Genomic DNA, 18,792 nt, shown 5'->3' on the forward strand with positions numbered 1-18,792 from the left:
ATCTTCATATTAAACTGTAATGAATTTCAGCCTTATCTTGTCTTCTATTGAAGATAAAGAAAGTCAAGGCTGCAAATAGTTGCTCTGACTTTGTGATGAACTTGGTAATTGTAGCGAATTTCAACAACATGTACTATTATCATCTAGCATGTCTAGTAATTCTTGGCACACTCTGTCTATTTCAAATTGTTTTGGTTAAGAAAAATCTAAAAACTGATGATATTATGTATAAGTAGGTGCATATTTTATCTTCTTTAGATGAGAATGGTAAATCTCAAATCAATATTTTACCTGGAACGATAGAAATTGTTTTCAATGCTCTGAAAACCCTGAATGTCCTAAGAGCCTGTAGATTTGTCCCCGAGCTGCCACTGACTTCAGAAATTATTGTTGTAACGTACCTGAAATATCAATAAAACATCTTTTATCATCTCTCTTTATTGATATTAGAATGATTTTTATCCTTATTAAATCTATTTCTTTGTTTGTGAGAAGATATGTGGTTATATTTCACTGAAACATTGACGCCAATGGAAACAAAATGAAGTTGTATTAATATACAGCTGTACTTAGCAATTGATTTCTATAAACAAAAATAGGTGTATAGTATTTTTTTTGTTTGATTTGAATCTCCCTCCACAAATAAAAAAACATACAATAACCAGATGCTCTGCAGGGCGCAGCTTTATACGACCGCAGAGGTCGAACCCTGAACTGGCCAAAAAAATCTCCTGTAATTTTCAAAGATATAACAGAAGACATATGTGTGTTTATTTATTAGTCTGTCGATCCATACTAATTATTCCACATTTTCCTCCTTATTTAACTTATAGATTACAGTCAAACTTATGCTTTTTGAATAAGGAAATGTTGTACTATTGCCATCCTTAAGAATTATAACAATACATCTATAATAAACTTACGCTGAAACTATGACCGCAAAATCTAACCAATTCCACGGATCTCTCAGATATGTAAATTTGTGGAGTATAAAACCTCTTGCTAAAATTTTGATAATTGATTCTAATGTATATATGGCGAGAAAGGCATATCTGAAATTAAAAATACATACAAATTATTTGACATTTCACACATATGGCAGTGTCATATGAAAATGTAAATAGGTAGATTTCAAAACTCATTATAAAATGTTCTCTTATTTTACCAAAAAAGAAAGAATCTTTGAATAATGTTATCATATTTCAGCAAAGTGATTACTCATAATAATTAGCTCAATTAAGTGATGTAACATCTTACAAAACTCTATCCCAATTATGTTTGCAAACAATTCTGCTCAAACTGGTGCTTGGGGCTGTATTAAACTTGCAGTAAGGTGAGAATTTTTTTTAATTACATTTCATCAGCCTTACTGTGAGATGAGGAACAGTTATAAAAGCGCTGTTCCTTTGCATTTTGTGTGTTTTTTGTTGTTATTGCTGTGCATGTATTGATCTTATGTCATGGATGGATACCCCATATCCTGGCTTTGTTTTTCTATTCTAACAACTTACTCTGCAGTTTCTGCAGCTTTTGAATCTGGTCCCAAGGACATAAAAACACAGTTCGTTAAAATCGTTAATATCACAACATAATCAAAGAACTGATTCGTTGCAATGAAAACTGCCAACTTTCTAACAGGATTCCACGGGGTTAATAAAAACAAAGCTTTTTCTGAAGTAAATCTGTAGATGAATTTTCTTTTAAATCTAGGTGCTACTGCAATAAATGTCTGAAAAAAGAGAAAGAAACATATTTTAATAACTACACTTTTCCATCGCATTAGAAATTCAACATTATTAGGTTTTCATTATACATTATATTGTTACAAAACATAGTGTGTCATGCATAATACAAAATCACAATCTTTGACCTTCCACTTTCAAATGAACCTTCGATTAAAATTATGAACCTAATCAACCCGATCCTTACACAATCATCTAAATATGTAAATTTTACAAGTAGAATAAAGATAGTTTGTTAAATATTATATCTACTAATAATACCAAACTCAATTAGGGAAACACTTAACCACAAGTCCTAAGCCCCCCCTCCCCCCCCGAAGTCAATACTGACCATCCCCTCATGGTATGGAAACTTGTGGTATAATTCCAGAGAGATTCATACACTTAAACACAAGTTATTGACTGAAAACTACAAACATGCTTATATATTGGGCCCCTTTTTTGGCCCCTCACTTATTGAAACCTCCCCTCCTTGAAGCAAGTACCCCAAAACTCAATTTCAGCCTTTCCTTTGAAGTAAGAAACCTTGTAGTATAATTTCAGAGAGATCCATACACTTGAACAAAAGTAATTGTCTGTAAACTAGAAAAATGCTTCTTTATGGCCCTTTATGGCCCCTTATTCCTATATGTTCAAGGATATTAACCCAAAACTGAATCCAAGCCTTCCCTTCCTCATATGGAACCTTGTGGTTCAATGTCAGAGATGCATATAGTTACATAAATTATTGTCCAGACTCTACAAAAATGCTTGTTTTTGGCCCTTTTTTGGCCCTTAATTCCTAGACTGTTTGCCCCATAATCCTTAAAGTAAATCCCAACCTTCTAATTAATGGTATGAACATTGTGGTATAATTTCAGAGCAATTGAAATACTTATACACTACTTTTTGTTTTGAAAATAGATAAATGCTTGTTTTGGGCCCCTTTGGGCCCCTAATTTCTAAACCATTGGAATCATGACCCCCAAAAATCAATCCAAACCTTCCTTTTATGGTTATAAACATTGTGTTAAAATTTTATTGAATTCTATTAACTTATACTAAAGTTATTAGCCGGAAACCAATATACAAACAAAATTTTTTAAATTTTTGCGGTCGTATAAAAATGGTAATTAAAACTATGCTAGTTTACAATAACTTTCAAGTATCAATTTCATAGCTGATATTAGATAGTGTTGAGCATTACTTTAAAAAGTATAATAGCACTCATTGACACCCTGGCATAGCTGATACCGTATAGCGGGTTATTTTCGCGGGGTGTAAATTTTCGCTTATTTTCGCTAATAGAACAAAATCGCCAAAATAAATTCCCACATTTAAAAGTGTACATGCAAAGGTATTGATAAAAGTTTTGAATTTGCCAAAATAATAACCACCAAATTTTTTCTTATACCTTATTCAATGAAAATCGTGAAATTTTACACCTGCGAAAATAATATAGAACCATCATAGGGTTGAACAAATTTGACCTCAAGTATGATATTAATACTTATTGAAATTATGACAGTACTTATTGAAAGTATGATAGTACTTTTTGAAATTATGATAGTACTTATTGAAAGTATGGTAGTACTCATTGACATCTATAACTTAGGTGGAACTCATGTATAACTAAAGTAGAGCTGGTATGATTCCCATACCTTACAACCTTTTTCCTTAGCTGACATGACAAAACTGAACTTTAACCTATTAATGCATGCAGTTGTAATAAAATACCTTAGCTCATGACAAACCTGAACTTTAACCTATTATGCATGCAGTTGTAATAAAATTGGTTAACATATATGTATGACTTCAGCTGTATTAACAAAATGAATTGAAACATTTAGAAGACAATGGATTCTAAAAGCAATGATAAATGTCTAATAAAACTTGTAACAATGGCAATCATGATGAACTGTTTAAATGTTCAATCGTTCGATCTATAAATTAGGATTATAGGATCTGCTTGAGTGCCAAGTTGATACAGTAACTATTTAAATAGGTTTTGCTTGACTAAATCGTCATAGTTTTTGTAACATTATCCATTGAAAAAGATATTGATCGGTCATTATCCGTGAAACAATAAATTGTCAGTGTTAATCGGGTATCTGATCACACATCAATAAGACATATTATACACTTATTACACTAATAGGTCACTGTGCAAACCCCGTCAAACATCCCCGAAAAAAAGCATTTAAAATTACAAAATTTATGTTAACCGTTGTAGTGATAAGAAATTATTATTTCAAGTTCTTTTATTCAACTGAACAAAAATTATTTGCTTTCAACTCCGATCATTATGAAGATCTACAAGAAGACCTTGGTTTAAATTTGAGGGGGTTTATAAAGTTTGAATTTTAAATGGATTTATTTGATTTTCATCTTTAATATTAAATTAAACATTGATAATTGAGATTTATTCTAGCTTTGTAAATATTCAAAACATTGAAACAGAAACAAATGGAAGTACAAATAATTTCTTAAAAAACGTTTTTAAGAAATTATGTAAAATAAAATAATACGTCAATGAAAACCAATAAATTTGTCTGTGAAAAGTTAGGATATATACAACAAATAGGGAACAGACCTTGGGCTTCATTTGTTAAAATTTTATTTAGGTGTTTTATCTGTACACATAAATTTGATTTCATCTTGTGAAAGTTCAATTTTATCTTCATCTAACTGCACAAAACTTTCAAAAAGTTAGTGTAGTATTCACCCATTTTTGTAGTGTTTTTGGACTGCTGTTTGTTTTTATTTGGTCATGGTGATATCGGTTTTTGACTGTCCTCTTTGTACGTGTTGTCTTGCATTTCTCAAACATTTTATGTTTGATTATAAAAGTGAACAAAACTAAAAGAAACAGTGAAGGCATTTGATCTGCACACAAAACCTATCGTGTCTTACTTTCCCCCCACATTTTATGTTTGATTATAAAAGTGAACAAAACTTTAAAGTCAGAGAAACAGTGAAGGCATTTGATCTGCACACAAAACCTATCTTGTTTTACTTTCCCCCCACATTTTATGTTTGATTATAAAAGTGAACAAAACTTTAAAGTCAAAGAAACAGTGAAGGCATTTGATCTGCACACAAAACCTATCGTGTCTTACTTTCCCCCCACATTTTATGTTTGATTATAAAAGTGAACAAAACTTTAAAGTCAGAGAAACAGTGAAGGCATTTGATCTGCACACAAAACCTATCGTGTCTTACTTTCCCCCCACATTTTATGTTTGATTATAAAAGTGAACAAAACTTTAAAGTCAGAGAAACAGTGAAGGCATTTGATCTGCACACAAAACCTATCTTGTTTTACTTTCCCCCCACATTTTATGTTTGATTATAAAAGTGAACAAAACTTTAAAGTCAAAGAAACAGTGAAGGCATTTGATCTGCACACAAAACCTATCGTGTCTTACTTTCCCCCCACATTTTATGTTTGATTATAAAAGTGAACAAAACTTTAAAGTCAAAGAAACAGTGAAGGCATTTGATCTGCACACAAAACCTATCGTGTCTTACTTTCCCCCCACATTTTATGTTTGATTATAAAAGTGAACAAAACTTTAAAGTCAGAGAAACAGTGAAGGCATTTGATCTGCACACAAAACCTATCGTGTTTTACTTTTCCCCCACAATTTATGTTTGATTATAAAAGTGAACAAAACTTTAAAGTCAGAGAAACAGTGAAGGCATTTGATCTGCACACAAAACCTATCGTGTCTTACTTTCCCCCCACAATTTATGTTTGATTATAAAAGTGAACAAAACTTTAAAGTCAGAGAAACAGTGAAGGCATTTGATCTGCACACAAAACCTATCGTGTTTTACTTTCCCCCACATTTTATGTTTGATTATAAAAGTGAACAAAACTTTAAAGTCAGAGAAACAGTGAAGGCATTTGATCTGCACACAAAACCTATCGTGTCTTACTTTTCCCCCACATTTTATGTTTGATTATAAAAGTGAACAAAACTTTAAAGTCAAAGAAACAGTGAAGGCATTTGATCTGCACACAAAACCTATCTTGTTTTACTTTCCCCCCACATTTTATGTTTGATTATAAAAGTGAACAAAACTTTAAAGTCAGAGAAACAGTGAAGGCATTTGATCTGCACACAAAACCTATCGTGTCTTACTTTCCCCCCACAATTTATGTTTGATTATAAAAGTGAACAAAACTTTAAAGTCAGAGAAACAGTGAAGGCATTTGATCTGCACACAAAACCTATCGTGTCTTACTTTCCCCCCACAATTTATGTTTGATTATAAAAGTGAACAAAACTTTAAAGTCAAAGAAACAGTGAAGGCATTTGATCTGCACACAAAACCTATCGTGTCTTACTTTTCCCCCACATTTTATGTTTGATTATAAAAGTGAACAAAACTTTAAAGTCAGAGAAACAGTGAAGGCATTTGATCTGCACACAAAACCTATCGTGTCTTACTTTCCCCCCACATTTTATGTTTGATTATAAAAGTGAACAAAACTTTAAAGTCAGAGAAACAGTGAAGGCATTTGATCTGCACACAAAACCTATCGTGTCTTACTTTCCCCCCACAATTTATGTTTGATTATAAAAGTGAACAAAACTTTAAAGTCAGAGAAACAGTGAAGGCATTTGATCTGCACACAAAACCTATCGTGTCTTACTTTCCCCCCACAATTTATGTTTGATTATAAAAGTGAACAAAACTTTAAAGTCAAAGAAACAGTGAAGGCATTTGATCTGCACACAAAACCTATCGTGTCTTACTTTCCCCCCACATTTTATGTTTGATTATAAAAGTGAACAAAACTTTAAAGTCAGAGAAACAGTGAAGGCATTTGATCTGCACACAAAACCTATCGTGTCTTACTTTTCCCCCACATTTTATGTTTGATTATAAAAGTGAACAAAACTAAAAGTCAAAGAAACAGTGAAGGCATTTGATCTGCACACAAAACCTATCTTGTCTTACTTTTCCCCCACATTTTATGTTTGATTATAAAAGTGAACAAAACTAAAAGTCAAAGAAACAGTGAAGGCATTTGATCTGCACACAAAACCTATCGTGTCTTACTTTTCCCCCACATTTTATGTTTGATTATAAAAGTGAACAAAACTAAAAGTCAAAGAAACAGTGAAGGCATTTGATCTGCACACAAAACCTATCGTGTCTTACTTTTCCCCCACATTTTATGTTTGATTATAAAAGTGAACAAAACTAAAAGTCAAAGAAACAGTGAAGGCATTTGATCTGCACACAAAACCTATCGTGTCTTACTTTTCCCCCACATTTTATGTTTGATTATAAAAGTGAACAAAACTTTAAAGTCAAAGAAACAGTGAAGGCATTTGATCTGCACACAAAACCTATCGTGTCTTACTTTCCCCCCACATTTTATGTTTGATTATAAAAGTGAACAAAACTTTAAAGTCAGAGAAACAGTGAAGGCATTTGATCTGCACACAAAACCTATCTTGTTTTACTTTCCCCCCACATTTTATGTTTGATTATAAAAGTGAACAAAACTTTAAAGTCAAAGAAACAGTGAAGGCATTTGATCTGCACACAAAACCTATCGTGTCTTACTTTTCCCCCACATTTTATGTTTGATTATAAAAGTGAACAAAACTAAAAGTCAGAGAAACAGTGAAGGCATTTGATCTGCACACAAAACCTATCGTGTCTTACTTTCCCCCCACATTTTATGTTTGATTATAAAAGTGAACAAAACTTTAAAGTCAAAGAAACAGTGAAGATATTTGATCTGCACACAAAACCTATCGTGTCTTACTTTCCCCCCACATTTTATGTTTGATTATAAAAGTGAACAAAACTAAAAGTCAGAGAACCAGTGAAGGCATTTGATCTGCACACAAAACCTATCTTGTTTTACTTTTCCCCCACATTTTATGTTTGATTATAAAAGTGAACAAAACTAAAAGTCAAAGAAACAGTGAAGGCATTTGATCTGCACACAAAACCTATCGTGTCTTACTTTTCCCCCACATTTTATGTTTGATTATAAAAGTGAACAAAACTTTAAAGTCAGAGAAACAGTGAAGGCATTTGATCTGCACACAAAACCTATCGTGTCTTACTTTCCCCCCACATTTTATGTTTGATTATAAAAGTGAACAAAACTTTAAAGTCAGAGAAACAGTGAAGGCATTTGATCTGCACACAAAACCTATCGTGTCTTACTTTCCCCCCACATTTTATGTTTGATTATAAAAGTGAACAAAACTAAAAGTCAAAGAAACAGTGAAGATATTTGATCTGCACACAAAACCTATCGTGTCTTACTTTCCCCCCACATTTTATGTTTGATTATAAAAGTGAACAAAACTTTAAAGTCAAAGAAACAGTGAAGGCATTTGATCTGCACACAAAACCTATCGTGTCTTACTTTTCCCCCACATTTTATGTTTGATTATAAAAGTGAACAAAACTAAAAGTCAAAGAAACAGTGAAGGCATTTGATCTGCACACAAAACCTATCGTGTCTTACTTTTCCCCCACATTTTATGTTTGATTATAAAAGTGAACAAAACTAAAAGTCAAAGAAACAGTGAAGGCATTTGATCTGCACACAAAACCTATCTTGTTTTACTTTCCCCCCACATTTTATGTTTGATTATAAAAGTGAACAAAACTTTAAAGTCAGAGAAACAGTGAAGGCATTTGATCTGCACACAAAACCTATCGTGTCTTACTTTCCCCCCACATTTTATGTTTGATTATAAAAGTGAACAAAACTTTAAAGTCAGAGAAACAGTGAAGGCATTTGATCTGCACACAAAACCTATCTTGTTTTACTTTTCCCCCACATTTTATGTTTGATTATAAAAGTGAACAAAACTTTAAAGTCAGAGAAACAGTGAAGGCATTTGATCTGCACACAAAACCTATCGTGTCTTACTTTTCCCCCACATTTTATGTTTGATTATAAAAGTGAACAAAACTTTAAAGTCAGAGAAACAGTGAAGGCATTTGATCTGCACACAAAACCTATCGTGTCTTACTTTTCCCCCACATTTTATGTTTGATTATAAAAGTGAACAAAACTTTAAAGTCAGAGAAACAGTGAAGGCATTTGATCTGCACACAAAACCTATCTTGTTTTACTTTCCCCCCACATTTTATGTTTGATTATAAAAGTGAACAAAACTTTAAAGTCAGAGAAACAGTGAAGGCATTTGATCTGCACACAAAACCTATCGTGTCTTACTTTCCCCCCACATTTTATGTTTGATTATAAAAGTGAACAAAACTTTAAAGTCAGAGAAACAGTGAAGGCATTTGATCTGCACACAAAACCTATCGTGTCTTACTTTCCCCCCACATTTTATGTTTGATTATAAAAGTGAACAAAACTTTAAAGTCAAAGAAACAGTGAAGGCATTTGATCTGCACACAAAACCTATCGTGTCTTACTTTCCCCCCACATTTTATGTTTGATTATAAAAGTGAACAAAACTAAAAGTCAAAGAACCAGTGAAGGCATTTGATCTGCACACAAAACCTATCGTGTCTTACTTTCCCCCCACATTTTATGTTTGATTATAAAAGTGAACAAAACTTTAAAGTCAAAGAACCAGTGAAGATATTTGATCTGCACACAAAACCTATCGTGTCTTACTTTTCCCCCACATTTTATGTTTGATTATAAAAGTGAACAAAACTAAAAGTCAAAGAAACAGTGAAGGCATTTGATCTGCACACAAAACCTATCGTGTCTTACTTTCCCCCCACATTTTATGTTTGATTATAAAAGTGAACAAAACTAAAAGTCAAAGAAACAGTGAAGGCATTTGATCTGCACACAAAACCTATCGTGTCTTACTTTTCCCCCACATTTTATGTTTGATTATAAAAGTGAACAAAACTTTAAAGTCAAAGAAACAGTGAAGGCATTTGATCTGCACACAAAACCTATCTTGTTTTACTTTCCCCCCACATTTTATGTTTGATTATAAAAGTGAACAAAACTTTAAAGTCAGAGAAACAGTGAAGGCATTTGATCTGCACACAAAACCTATCGTGTCTTACTTTCCCCCCACATTTTATGTTTGATTATAAAAGTGAACAAAACTTTAAAGTCAGAGAAACAGTGAAGGCATTTGATCTGCACACAAAACCTATCGTGTCTTACTTTCCCCCCACATTTTATGTTTGATTATAAAAGTGAACAAAACTTTAAAGTCAGAGAAACAGTGAAGGCATTTGATCTGCACACAAAACCTATCGTGTCTTACTTTCCCCCCACATTTTATGTTTGATTATAAAAGTGAACAAAACTTTAAAGTCAGAGAAACAGTGAAGGCATTTGATCTGCACACAAAACCTATCGTGTCTTACTTTCCCCCCACATTTTATGTTTGATTATAAAAGTGAACAAAACTTTAAAGTCAGAGAAACAGTGAAGGCATTTGATCTGCACACAAAACCTATCTTGTTTTACTTTTCCCCCACAATTTATGTTTGATTATAAAAGTGAACAAAACTAAAAGTCAAAGAAACAGTGAAGGCATTTGATCTGCACACAAAACCTATCGTGTTTTACTTTCCCCCCACATTTTATGTTTGATTATAAAAGTGAACAAAACTAAAAGTCAGAGAACCAGTGAAGGCATTTGATCTGCACACAAAACCTATCGTGTCTTACTTTCCCCCCACATTTTATGTTTGATTATAAAAGTGAACAAAACTTTAAAGTCAGAGAAACAGTGAAGGCATTTGATCTGCACACAAAACCTATCGTGTCTTACTTTCCCCCCACATTTTATGTTTGATTATAAAAGTGAACAAAACTTTAAAGTCAGAGAAACAGTGAAGGCATTTGATCTGCACACAAAACCTATCTTGTTTTACTTTCCCCCCACATTTTATGTTTGATTATAAAAGTGAACAAAACTTTAAAGTCAAAGAACCAGTGAAGGCATTTGATCTGCACACAAAACCTATCGTGTCTTACTTTTCCCCCACATTTTATGTTTGATTATAAAAGTGAACAAAACTTTAAAGTCAAAGAACCAGTGAAGGCATTTGATCTGCACACAAAACCTATCGTGTCTTACTTTCCCCCCACATTTTATGTTTGATTATAAAAGTGAACAAAACTAAAAGTCAAAGAAACAGTGAAGGCATTTGATCTGCACACAAAACCTATCTTGTTTTACTTCCCCCCCACATTTTATGTTTGATTATAAAAGTGAACAAAACTTTAAAGTCAGAGAAACAGTGAAGGCATTTGATCTGCACACAAAACCAATCGTGTCTTACTTTCCCCCCACATTTTATGTTTGATTATAAAAGTGAACAAAACTAAAAGTCAGAGAAACAGTGAAGGCATTTGATCTGCACACAAAACCTATTGTGTCTTACTTTCCCCCCACATTTTATGTTTGATTATAAAAGTGAACAAAACTAAAAGTCAAAGAAACAGTGAAGGCATTTGATCTGCACACAAAACCTATCGTGTCTTACTTTTCCCCCACATTTTATGTTTGATTATAAAAGTGAACAAAACTTTAAAGTCAGAGAAACAGTGAAGGCATTTGATCTGCACACAAAACCTATCTTGTTTTACTTCCCCCCCACATTTTATGTTTGATTATAAAAGTGAACAAAACTTTAAAGTCAGAGAAACAGTGAAGGCATTTGATCTGCACACAAAACCTATCGTGTCTTACTTTCCCCCCACATTTTATGTTTGATTATAAAAGTGAACAAAACTAAAAGTCAGAGAAACAGTGAAGGCATTTGATCTGCACACAAAACCTATCGTGTCTTACTTTCCCCCCACATTTTATGTTTGATTATAAAAGTGAACAAAACTTTAAAGTCAGAGAAACAGTGAAGGCATTTGATCTGCACACAAAACCTATCGTGTCTTACTTTCCCCCCACATTTTATGTTTGATTATAAAAGTGAACAAAACTTTAAAGTCAGAGAAACAGTGAAGGCATTTGATCTGCACACAAAACCTATCGTGTCTTACTTTCCCCCCACATTTTATGTTTGATTATAAAAGTGAACAAAACTTTAAAGTCAGAGAAACAGTGAAGGCATTTGATCTGCACACAAAACCTATCGTGTCTTACTTTCCCCCCACATTTTATGTTTGATTATAAAAGTGAACAAAACTTTAAAGTCAGAGAAACAGTGAAGGCATTTGATCTGCACACAAAACCTATCGTGTCTTACTTTCCCCCCACATTTTATGTTTGATTATAAAAGTGAACAAAACTTTAAAGTCAGAGAAACAGTGAAGGCATTTGATCTGCACACAAAACCTATCGTGTCTTACTTTCCCCCCACATTTTATGTTTGATTATAAAAGTGAACAAAACTAAAAGTCAGAGAACCAGTGAAGGCATTTGATCTGCACACAAAACCTATCGTGTCTTACTTTCCCCCCACATTTTATGTTTGATTATAAAAGTGAACAAAACTAAAAGTCAAAGAAACAGTGAAGGCATTTGATCTGCACACAAAACCTATCGTGTCTTACTTTCCCCCCACAATTTATGTTTGATTATAAAAGTGAACAAAACTAAAAGTCAAAGAAACAGTGAAGGCATTTGATCTGCACACAAAACCTATCGTGTCTTACTTTCCCCCCACATTTTATGTTTGATTATAAAAGTGAACAAAACTTTAAAGTCAGAGAAACAGTGAAGGCATTTGATCTGCACACAAAACCTATCGTGTCTTACTTTCCCCCCACATTTTATGTTTGATTATAAAAGTGAACAAAACTAAAAGTCAAAGAAACAGTGAAGGCATTTGATCTGCACACAAAACCTATCTTGTTTTACTTTCCCCCACATTTTATGTTTGATTATAAAAGTGAACAAAACTAAAAGTCAAAGAAACAGTGAAGGCATTTGATCTGCACACAAAACCTATCTTGTTTTACTTTCCCCCCACATTTTATGTTTGATTATAAAAGTGAACAAAACTAAAAGTCAAAGAAACAGTGAAGGCATTTGATCTGCACACAAAACCTATCGTGTCTTACTTTTCCCCCACATTTTATGTTTGATTATAAAAGTGAACAAAACTTTAAAGTCAAAGAAACAGTGAAGGCATTTGATCTGCACACAAAACCTATCGTGTCTTACTTTCCCCCCACATTTTATGTTTGATTATAAAAGTGAACAAAACTTTAAAGTCAGAGAAACAGTGAAGGCATTTGATCTGCACACAAAACCTATCGTGTCTTACTTTTCCCCCACATTTTATGTTTGATTATAAAAGTGAACAAAACTTTAAAGTCAGAGAAACAGTGAAGGCATTTGATCTGCACACAAAACCTATCTTGTTTTACTTTTCCCCCACAATTTATGTTTGATTATAAAAGTGAACAAAACTTTAAAGTCAGAGAAACAGTGAAGGCATTTGATCTGCACACAAAACCTATCGTGTCTTACTTTCCCCCCACATTTTATGTTTGATTATAAAAGTGAACAAAACTTTAAAGTCAGAGAAACAGTGAAGGCATTTGATCTGCACACAAAACCTATCTTGTTTTACTTTCCCCCACATTTTATGTTTGATTATAAAAGTGAACAAAACTTTAAAGTCAGAGAAACAGTGAAGGCATTTGATCTGCACACAAAACCTATCGTGTCTTACTTTCCCCCCACATTTTATGTTTGATTATAAAAGTGAACAAAACTTTAAAGTCAGAGAAACAGTGAAGGCATTTGATCTGCACACAAAACCTATCTTGTTTTACTTTTCCCCCACAATTTATGTTTGATTATAAAAGTGAACAAAACTTTAAAGTCAGAGAAACAGTGAAGGCATTTGATCTGCACACAAAACCTATCTTGTTTTACTTTCCCCCACATTTTATGTTTGATTATAAAAGTGAACAAAACTTTAAAGTCAGAGAAACAGTGAAGGCATTTGATCTGCACACAAAACCTATCGTGTCTTACTTTCCCCCCACATTTTATGTTTGATTATAAAAGTGAACAAAACTTTAAAGTCAGAGAAACAGTGAAGGCATTTGATCTGCACACAAAACCTATCGTGTCTTACTTTCCCCCCACATTTTATGTTTGATTATAAAAGTGAACAAAACTTTAAAGTCAGAGAAACAGTGAAGATATTTGATCTGCACACAAAACCTATCGTGTCTTACTTTTCCCCCACATTTTATGTTTGATTATAAAAGTGAACAAAACTAAAAGTCAAAGAACCAGTGAAGGCATTTGATCTGCACACAAAACCTATCTTGTTTTACTTTTCCCCCACAATTTATGTTTGATTATAAAAGTGAACAAAACTTTAAAGTCAGAGAAACAGTGAAGGCATTTGATCTGCACACAAAACCTATCGTGTCTTACTTTCCCCCCACATTTTATGTTTGATTATAAAAGTGAACAAAACTTTAAAGTCAGAGAAACAGTGAAGGCATTTGATCTGCACACAAAACCTATCGTGTCTTACTTTCCCCCCACATTTTATGTTTGATTATAAAAGTGAACAAAACTTTAAAGTCAAAGAAACAGTGAAGGCATTTGATCTGCACACAAAACCTATCGTGTCTTACTTTCCCCCCACATTTTATGTTTGATTATAAAAGTGAACAAAACTAAAAGTCAGAGAAACAGTGAAGGCATTTGATCTGCACACAAAACCTATCGTGTTTTACTTTCCCCCCACATTTTATGTTTGATTATAAAAGTGAACAAAACTAAAAGTCAAAGAAACAGTGAAGGCATTTGATCTGCACACAAAACCTATCGTGTCTTACTTTCCCCCCACATTTTATGTTTGATTATAAAAGTGAACAAAACTAAAAGTCAAAGAAACAGTGAAGGCATTTGATCTGCACACAAAACCTATCTTGTCTTACTTTTCCCCCACATTTTATGTTTGATTATAAAAGTGAACAAAACTAAAAGTCAAAGAAACAGTGAAGGCATTTGATCTGCACACAAAACCTATCGTGTCTTACTTTCCCCCCACATTTTATGTTTGATTATAAAAGTGAACAAAACTTTAAAGTCAGAGAAACAGTGAAGGCATTTGATCTGCACACAAAACCTATCGTGTCTTACTTTCCCCCCACATTTTATGTTTGATTATAAAAGTGAACAAAACTAAAAGTCAGAGAAACAGTGAAGGCATTTGATCTGCACACAAAACCTATCGTGTCTTACTTTCCCCCCACATTTTATGTTTGATTATAAAAGTGAACAAAACTTTAAAGTCAGAGAAACAGTGAAGGCATTTGATCTGCACACAAAACCTATCGTGTCTTACTTTCCCCCCACATTTTATGTTTGATTATAAAAGTGAACAAAACTAAAAGTCAGAGAACCAGTGAAGGCATTTGATCTGCACACAAAACCTATCGTGTTTTACTTTTCCCCCACAATTTATGTTTGATTATAAAAGTGAACAAAACTTTAAAGTCAGAGAAACAGTGAAGGCATTTGATCTGCACACAAAACCTATCGTGTCTTACTTTCCCCCCACATTTTATGTTTGATTATAAAAGTGAACAAAACTTTAAAGTCAAAGAAACAGTGAAGGCATTTGATCTGCACACAAAACCTATCTTGTTTTACTTTCCCCCACATTTTATGTTTGATTATAAAAGTGAACAAAACTTTAAAGTCAGAGAAACAGTGAAGGCATTTGATCTGCACACAAAACCTATCGTGTCTTACTTTTCCCCCACATTTTATGTTTGATTATAAAAGTGAACAAAACTTTAAAGTCAAAGAAACAGTGAAGGCATTTGATCTGCACACAAAACCTATCTTGTTTTACTTTCCCCCACATTTTATGTTTGATTATAAAAGTGAACAAAACTTTAAAGTCAGAGAAACAGTGAAGGCATTTGATCTGCACACAAAACCTATCGTGTCTTACTTTCCCCCCACATTTTATGTTTGATTATAAAAGTGAAGAAAACTTTAAAGTCAAAGAAACAGTGAAGGCATTTGATCTGCACACAAAACCTATCGTGTCTTACTTTTCCCCCACATTTTATGTTTGATTATTAAAGTGAACAAAACTTTAAAGTCAAAGAAACAGTGAAGGCATTTGATCTGCACACAAAACCTATCGTGTCTTACTTTCCCCCCACATTTTATGTTTGATTATAAAAGTGAACAAAACTTTAAAGTCAAAGAACCAGTGAAGATATTTGATCTGCACACAAAACCTATCTTGTTTTACTTTCCCCCACATTTTATGTTTGATTATAAAAGTGAACAAAACTTTAAAGTCAGAGAAACAGTGAAGGCATTTGATCTGCACACAAAACCTATCGTGTCTTACTTCCCCCCCACATTTTATGTTTGATTATAAAAGTGAACAAAACTTTAAAGTCAAAGAACCAGTGAAGATATTTGATCTGCACACAAAACCTATCGTGTCTTACTTTCCCCCCACATTTTATGTTTGATTATAAAAGTGAACAAAACTAAAAGTCAAAGAAACAGTGAAGGCATTTGATCTGCACACAAAACCTATCTTGTCTTACTTTCCCCCCACATTTTATGTTTGATTATAAAAGTGAACAAAACTTTAAAGTCAGAGAAACAGTGAAGGCATTTGATCTGCACACAAAACCTATCGTGTTTTACTTTCCCCCCACATTTTATGTTTGATTATAAAAGTGAACAAAACTTTAAAGTCAGAGAAACAGTGAAGGCATTTGATCTGCACACAAAACCTATCTTGTTTTACTTTCCCCCCACATTTTATGTTTGATTATAAAAGTGAACAAAACTAAAAGTCAAAGAAACAGTGAAGGCATTTGATCTGCACACAAAACCTATCTTGTTTTACTTTCCCCCCACATTTTATGTTTGATTATAAAAGTGAACAAAACTTTAAAGTCAGAGAAACAGTGAAGGCATTTGATCTGCACACAAAACCTATCGTGTCTTACTTTCCCCCCACAATTTATGTTTGATTATAAAAGTGAACAAAACTTTAAAGTCAGAGAAACAGTGAAGGCATTTGATCTGCACACAAAACCTATCGTGTCTTACTTTCCCCCCACAATTTATGTTTGATTATAAAAGTGAACAAAACTTTAAAGTCAGAGAAACAGTGAAGGCATTTGATCTGCACACAAAACCTATCGTGTCTTACTTTCCCCCCACATTTTATGTTTGATTATAAAAGTGAACAAAACTTTAAAGTCAAAGAAACAGTGAAGGCATTTGATCTGCACACAAAACCTATCGTGTCTTACTTTTCCCCCACATTTTATGTTTGATTATAAAAGTGAACAAAACTTTAAAGTCAGAGAAACAGTGAAGGCATTTGATCTGCACACAAAACCTATCGTGTCTTACTTTCCCCCCACATTTTATGTTTGATTATAAAAGTGAACAAAACTTTAAAGTCAAAGAAACAGTGAAGGCATTTGATCTGCACACAAAACCTATCGTGTCTTACTTTCCCCCCACAATTTATGTTTGATTATAAAAGTGAACAAAACTTTAAAGTCAGAGAAACAGTGAAGGCATTTGATCTGCACACAAAACCTATCGTGTCTTACTTTCCCCCCACATTTTATGTTTGATTATAAAAGTGAACAAAACTTTAAAGTCAAAGAAACAGTGAAGGCATTTGATCTGCACACAAAACCTATCGTGTCTTACTTTTCCCCCACATTTTATGTTTGATTATAAAAGTGAACAAAACTTTAAAGTCAGAGAAACAGTGAAGGCATTTGATCTGCACACAAAACCTATCGTGTCTTACTTTCCCCCCACATTTTATGTTTGATTATAAAAGTGAACAAAACTTTAAAGTCAAAGAAACAGTGAAGGCATTTGATCTGCACACAAAACCTATCGTGTCTTACTTTCCCCCCACAATTTATGTTTGATTATAAAAGTGAACAAAACTTTAAAGTCAGAGAAACAGTGAAGGCATTTGATCTGCACACAAAACCTATCTTGTTTTACTTTCCCCCACATTTTATGTTTGATTATAAAAGTGAACAAAACTTTAAAGTCAGAGAAACAGTGAAGGCATTTGATCTGCACACAAAACCTATCGTGTCTTACTTTCCCCCCACATTTTATGTTTGATTATAAAAGTGAACAAAACTAAAAGTCAAAGAAACAGTGAAGGCATTTGATCTGCACACAAAACCTATCGTGTCTTACTTTCCCCCCACATTTTATGTTTGATTATAAAAGTGAACAAAACTAAAAGTCAAAGAAACAGTGAAGGCATTTGATCTGCACACAAAACCTATCGTGTTTTACTTTCCCCCACATTTTATGTTTGATTATAAAAGTGAACAAAACTTTAAAGTCAAAGAAACAGTGAAGGCATTTGATCTGCACACAAAACCTATCGTGTCTTACTTTCCCCCCACATTTTATGTTTGATTATAAAAGTGAACAAAACTTTAAAGTCAGAGAAACAGTGAAGGCATTTGATCTGCACACAAAACCTATCGTGTCTTACTTTCCCCCCACATTTTATGTTTGATTATAAAAGTGAACAAAACTTTAAAGTCAGAGAAACAGTGAAGGCATTTGATCTGCACACAAAACCTATCGTGTCTTACTTTCCCCCCACATTTTATGTTTGATTATAAAAGTGAACAAAACTTTAAAGTCAGAGAAACAGTGAAGGCATTTGATCTGCACACAAAACCTATCTTGTTTTACTTTCCCCCCACATTTTATGTTTGATTATAAAAGTGAACAAAACTTTAAAGTCAGAGAAACAGTGAAGGCATTTGATCTGCACACAAAACCTATCTTGTTTTACTTTCCCCCCACATTTTATGTTTGATTATAAAAGTGAACAAAACTTTAAAGTCAGAGAAACAGTGAAGGCATTTGATCTGCACACAAAACCTATCGTGTTTTACTTTCCCCCACATTTTATGTTTGATTATAAAAGTGAACAAAACTTTAAAGTCAGAGAAACAGTGAAGGCATTTGATCTGCACACAAAACCTATCTTGTTTTACTTTCCCCCACATTTTATGTTTGATTATAAAAGTGAACAAAACTTTAAAGTCAGAGAAACAGTGAAGGCATTTGATCTGCACACAAAACCTATC

General features: G+C 33.2%; 1 protein-coding gene across 19 annotated transcripts in view; it reads right to left on the minus strand.

Annotated features, from left to right (window-relative positions):
• Positions 1-18,792, minus strand: part of LOC139519193 (sodium channel protein 1 brain-like) — a 115,307-nt gene that overhangs the window by 68,421 nt on the left and 28,094 nt on the right. For all 19 annotated transcript variants that reach the window (XM_071311082.1, XM_071311066.1, XM_071311078.1 and 16 more), the window contains 3 exons: positions 1,512-1,729; positions 924-1,052; positions 292-401 (listed from right to left, as the gene is read on the minus strand). In XM_071311082.1, coding sequence (XP_071167183.1) covers positions 292-401; positions 924-1,052; positions 1,512-1,729 — 457 coding nt within the window. The remainder of the gene's footprint in view (positions 1-291; positions 402-923; positions 1,053-1,511; positions 1,730-18,792) is intronic.

The sequence above is a fragment of the Mytilus edulis genome, chromosome 4 (assembly GCF_963676685.1).
Source record: "Mytilus edulis chromosome 4, xbMytEdul2.2, whole genome shotgun sequence".
Lineage (NCBI taxonomy): Eukaryota > Metazoa > Mollusca > Bivalvia > Mytilida > Mytilidae > Mytilus > Mytilus edulis.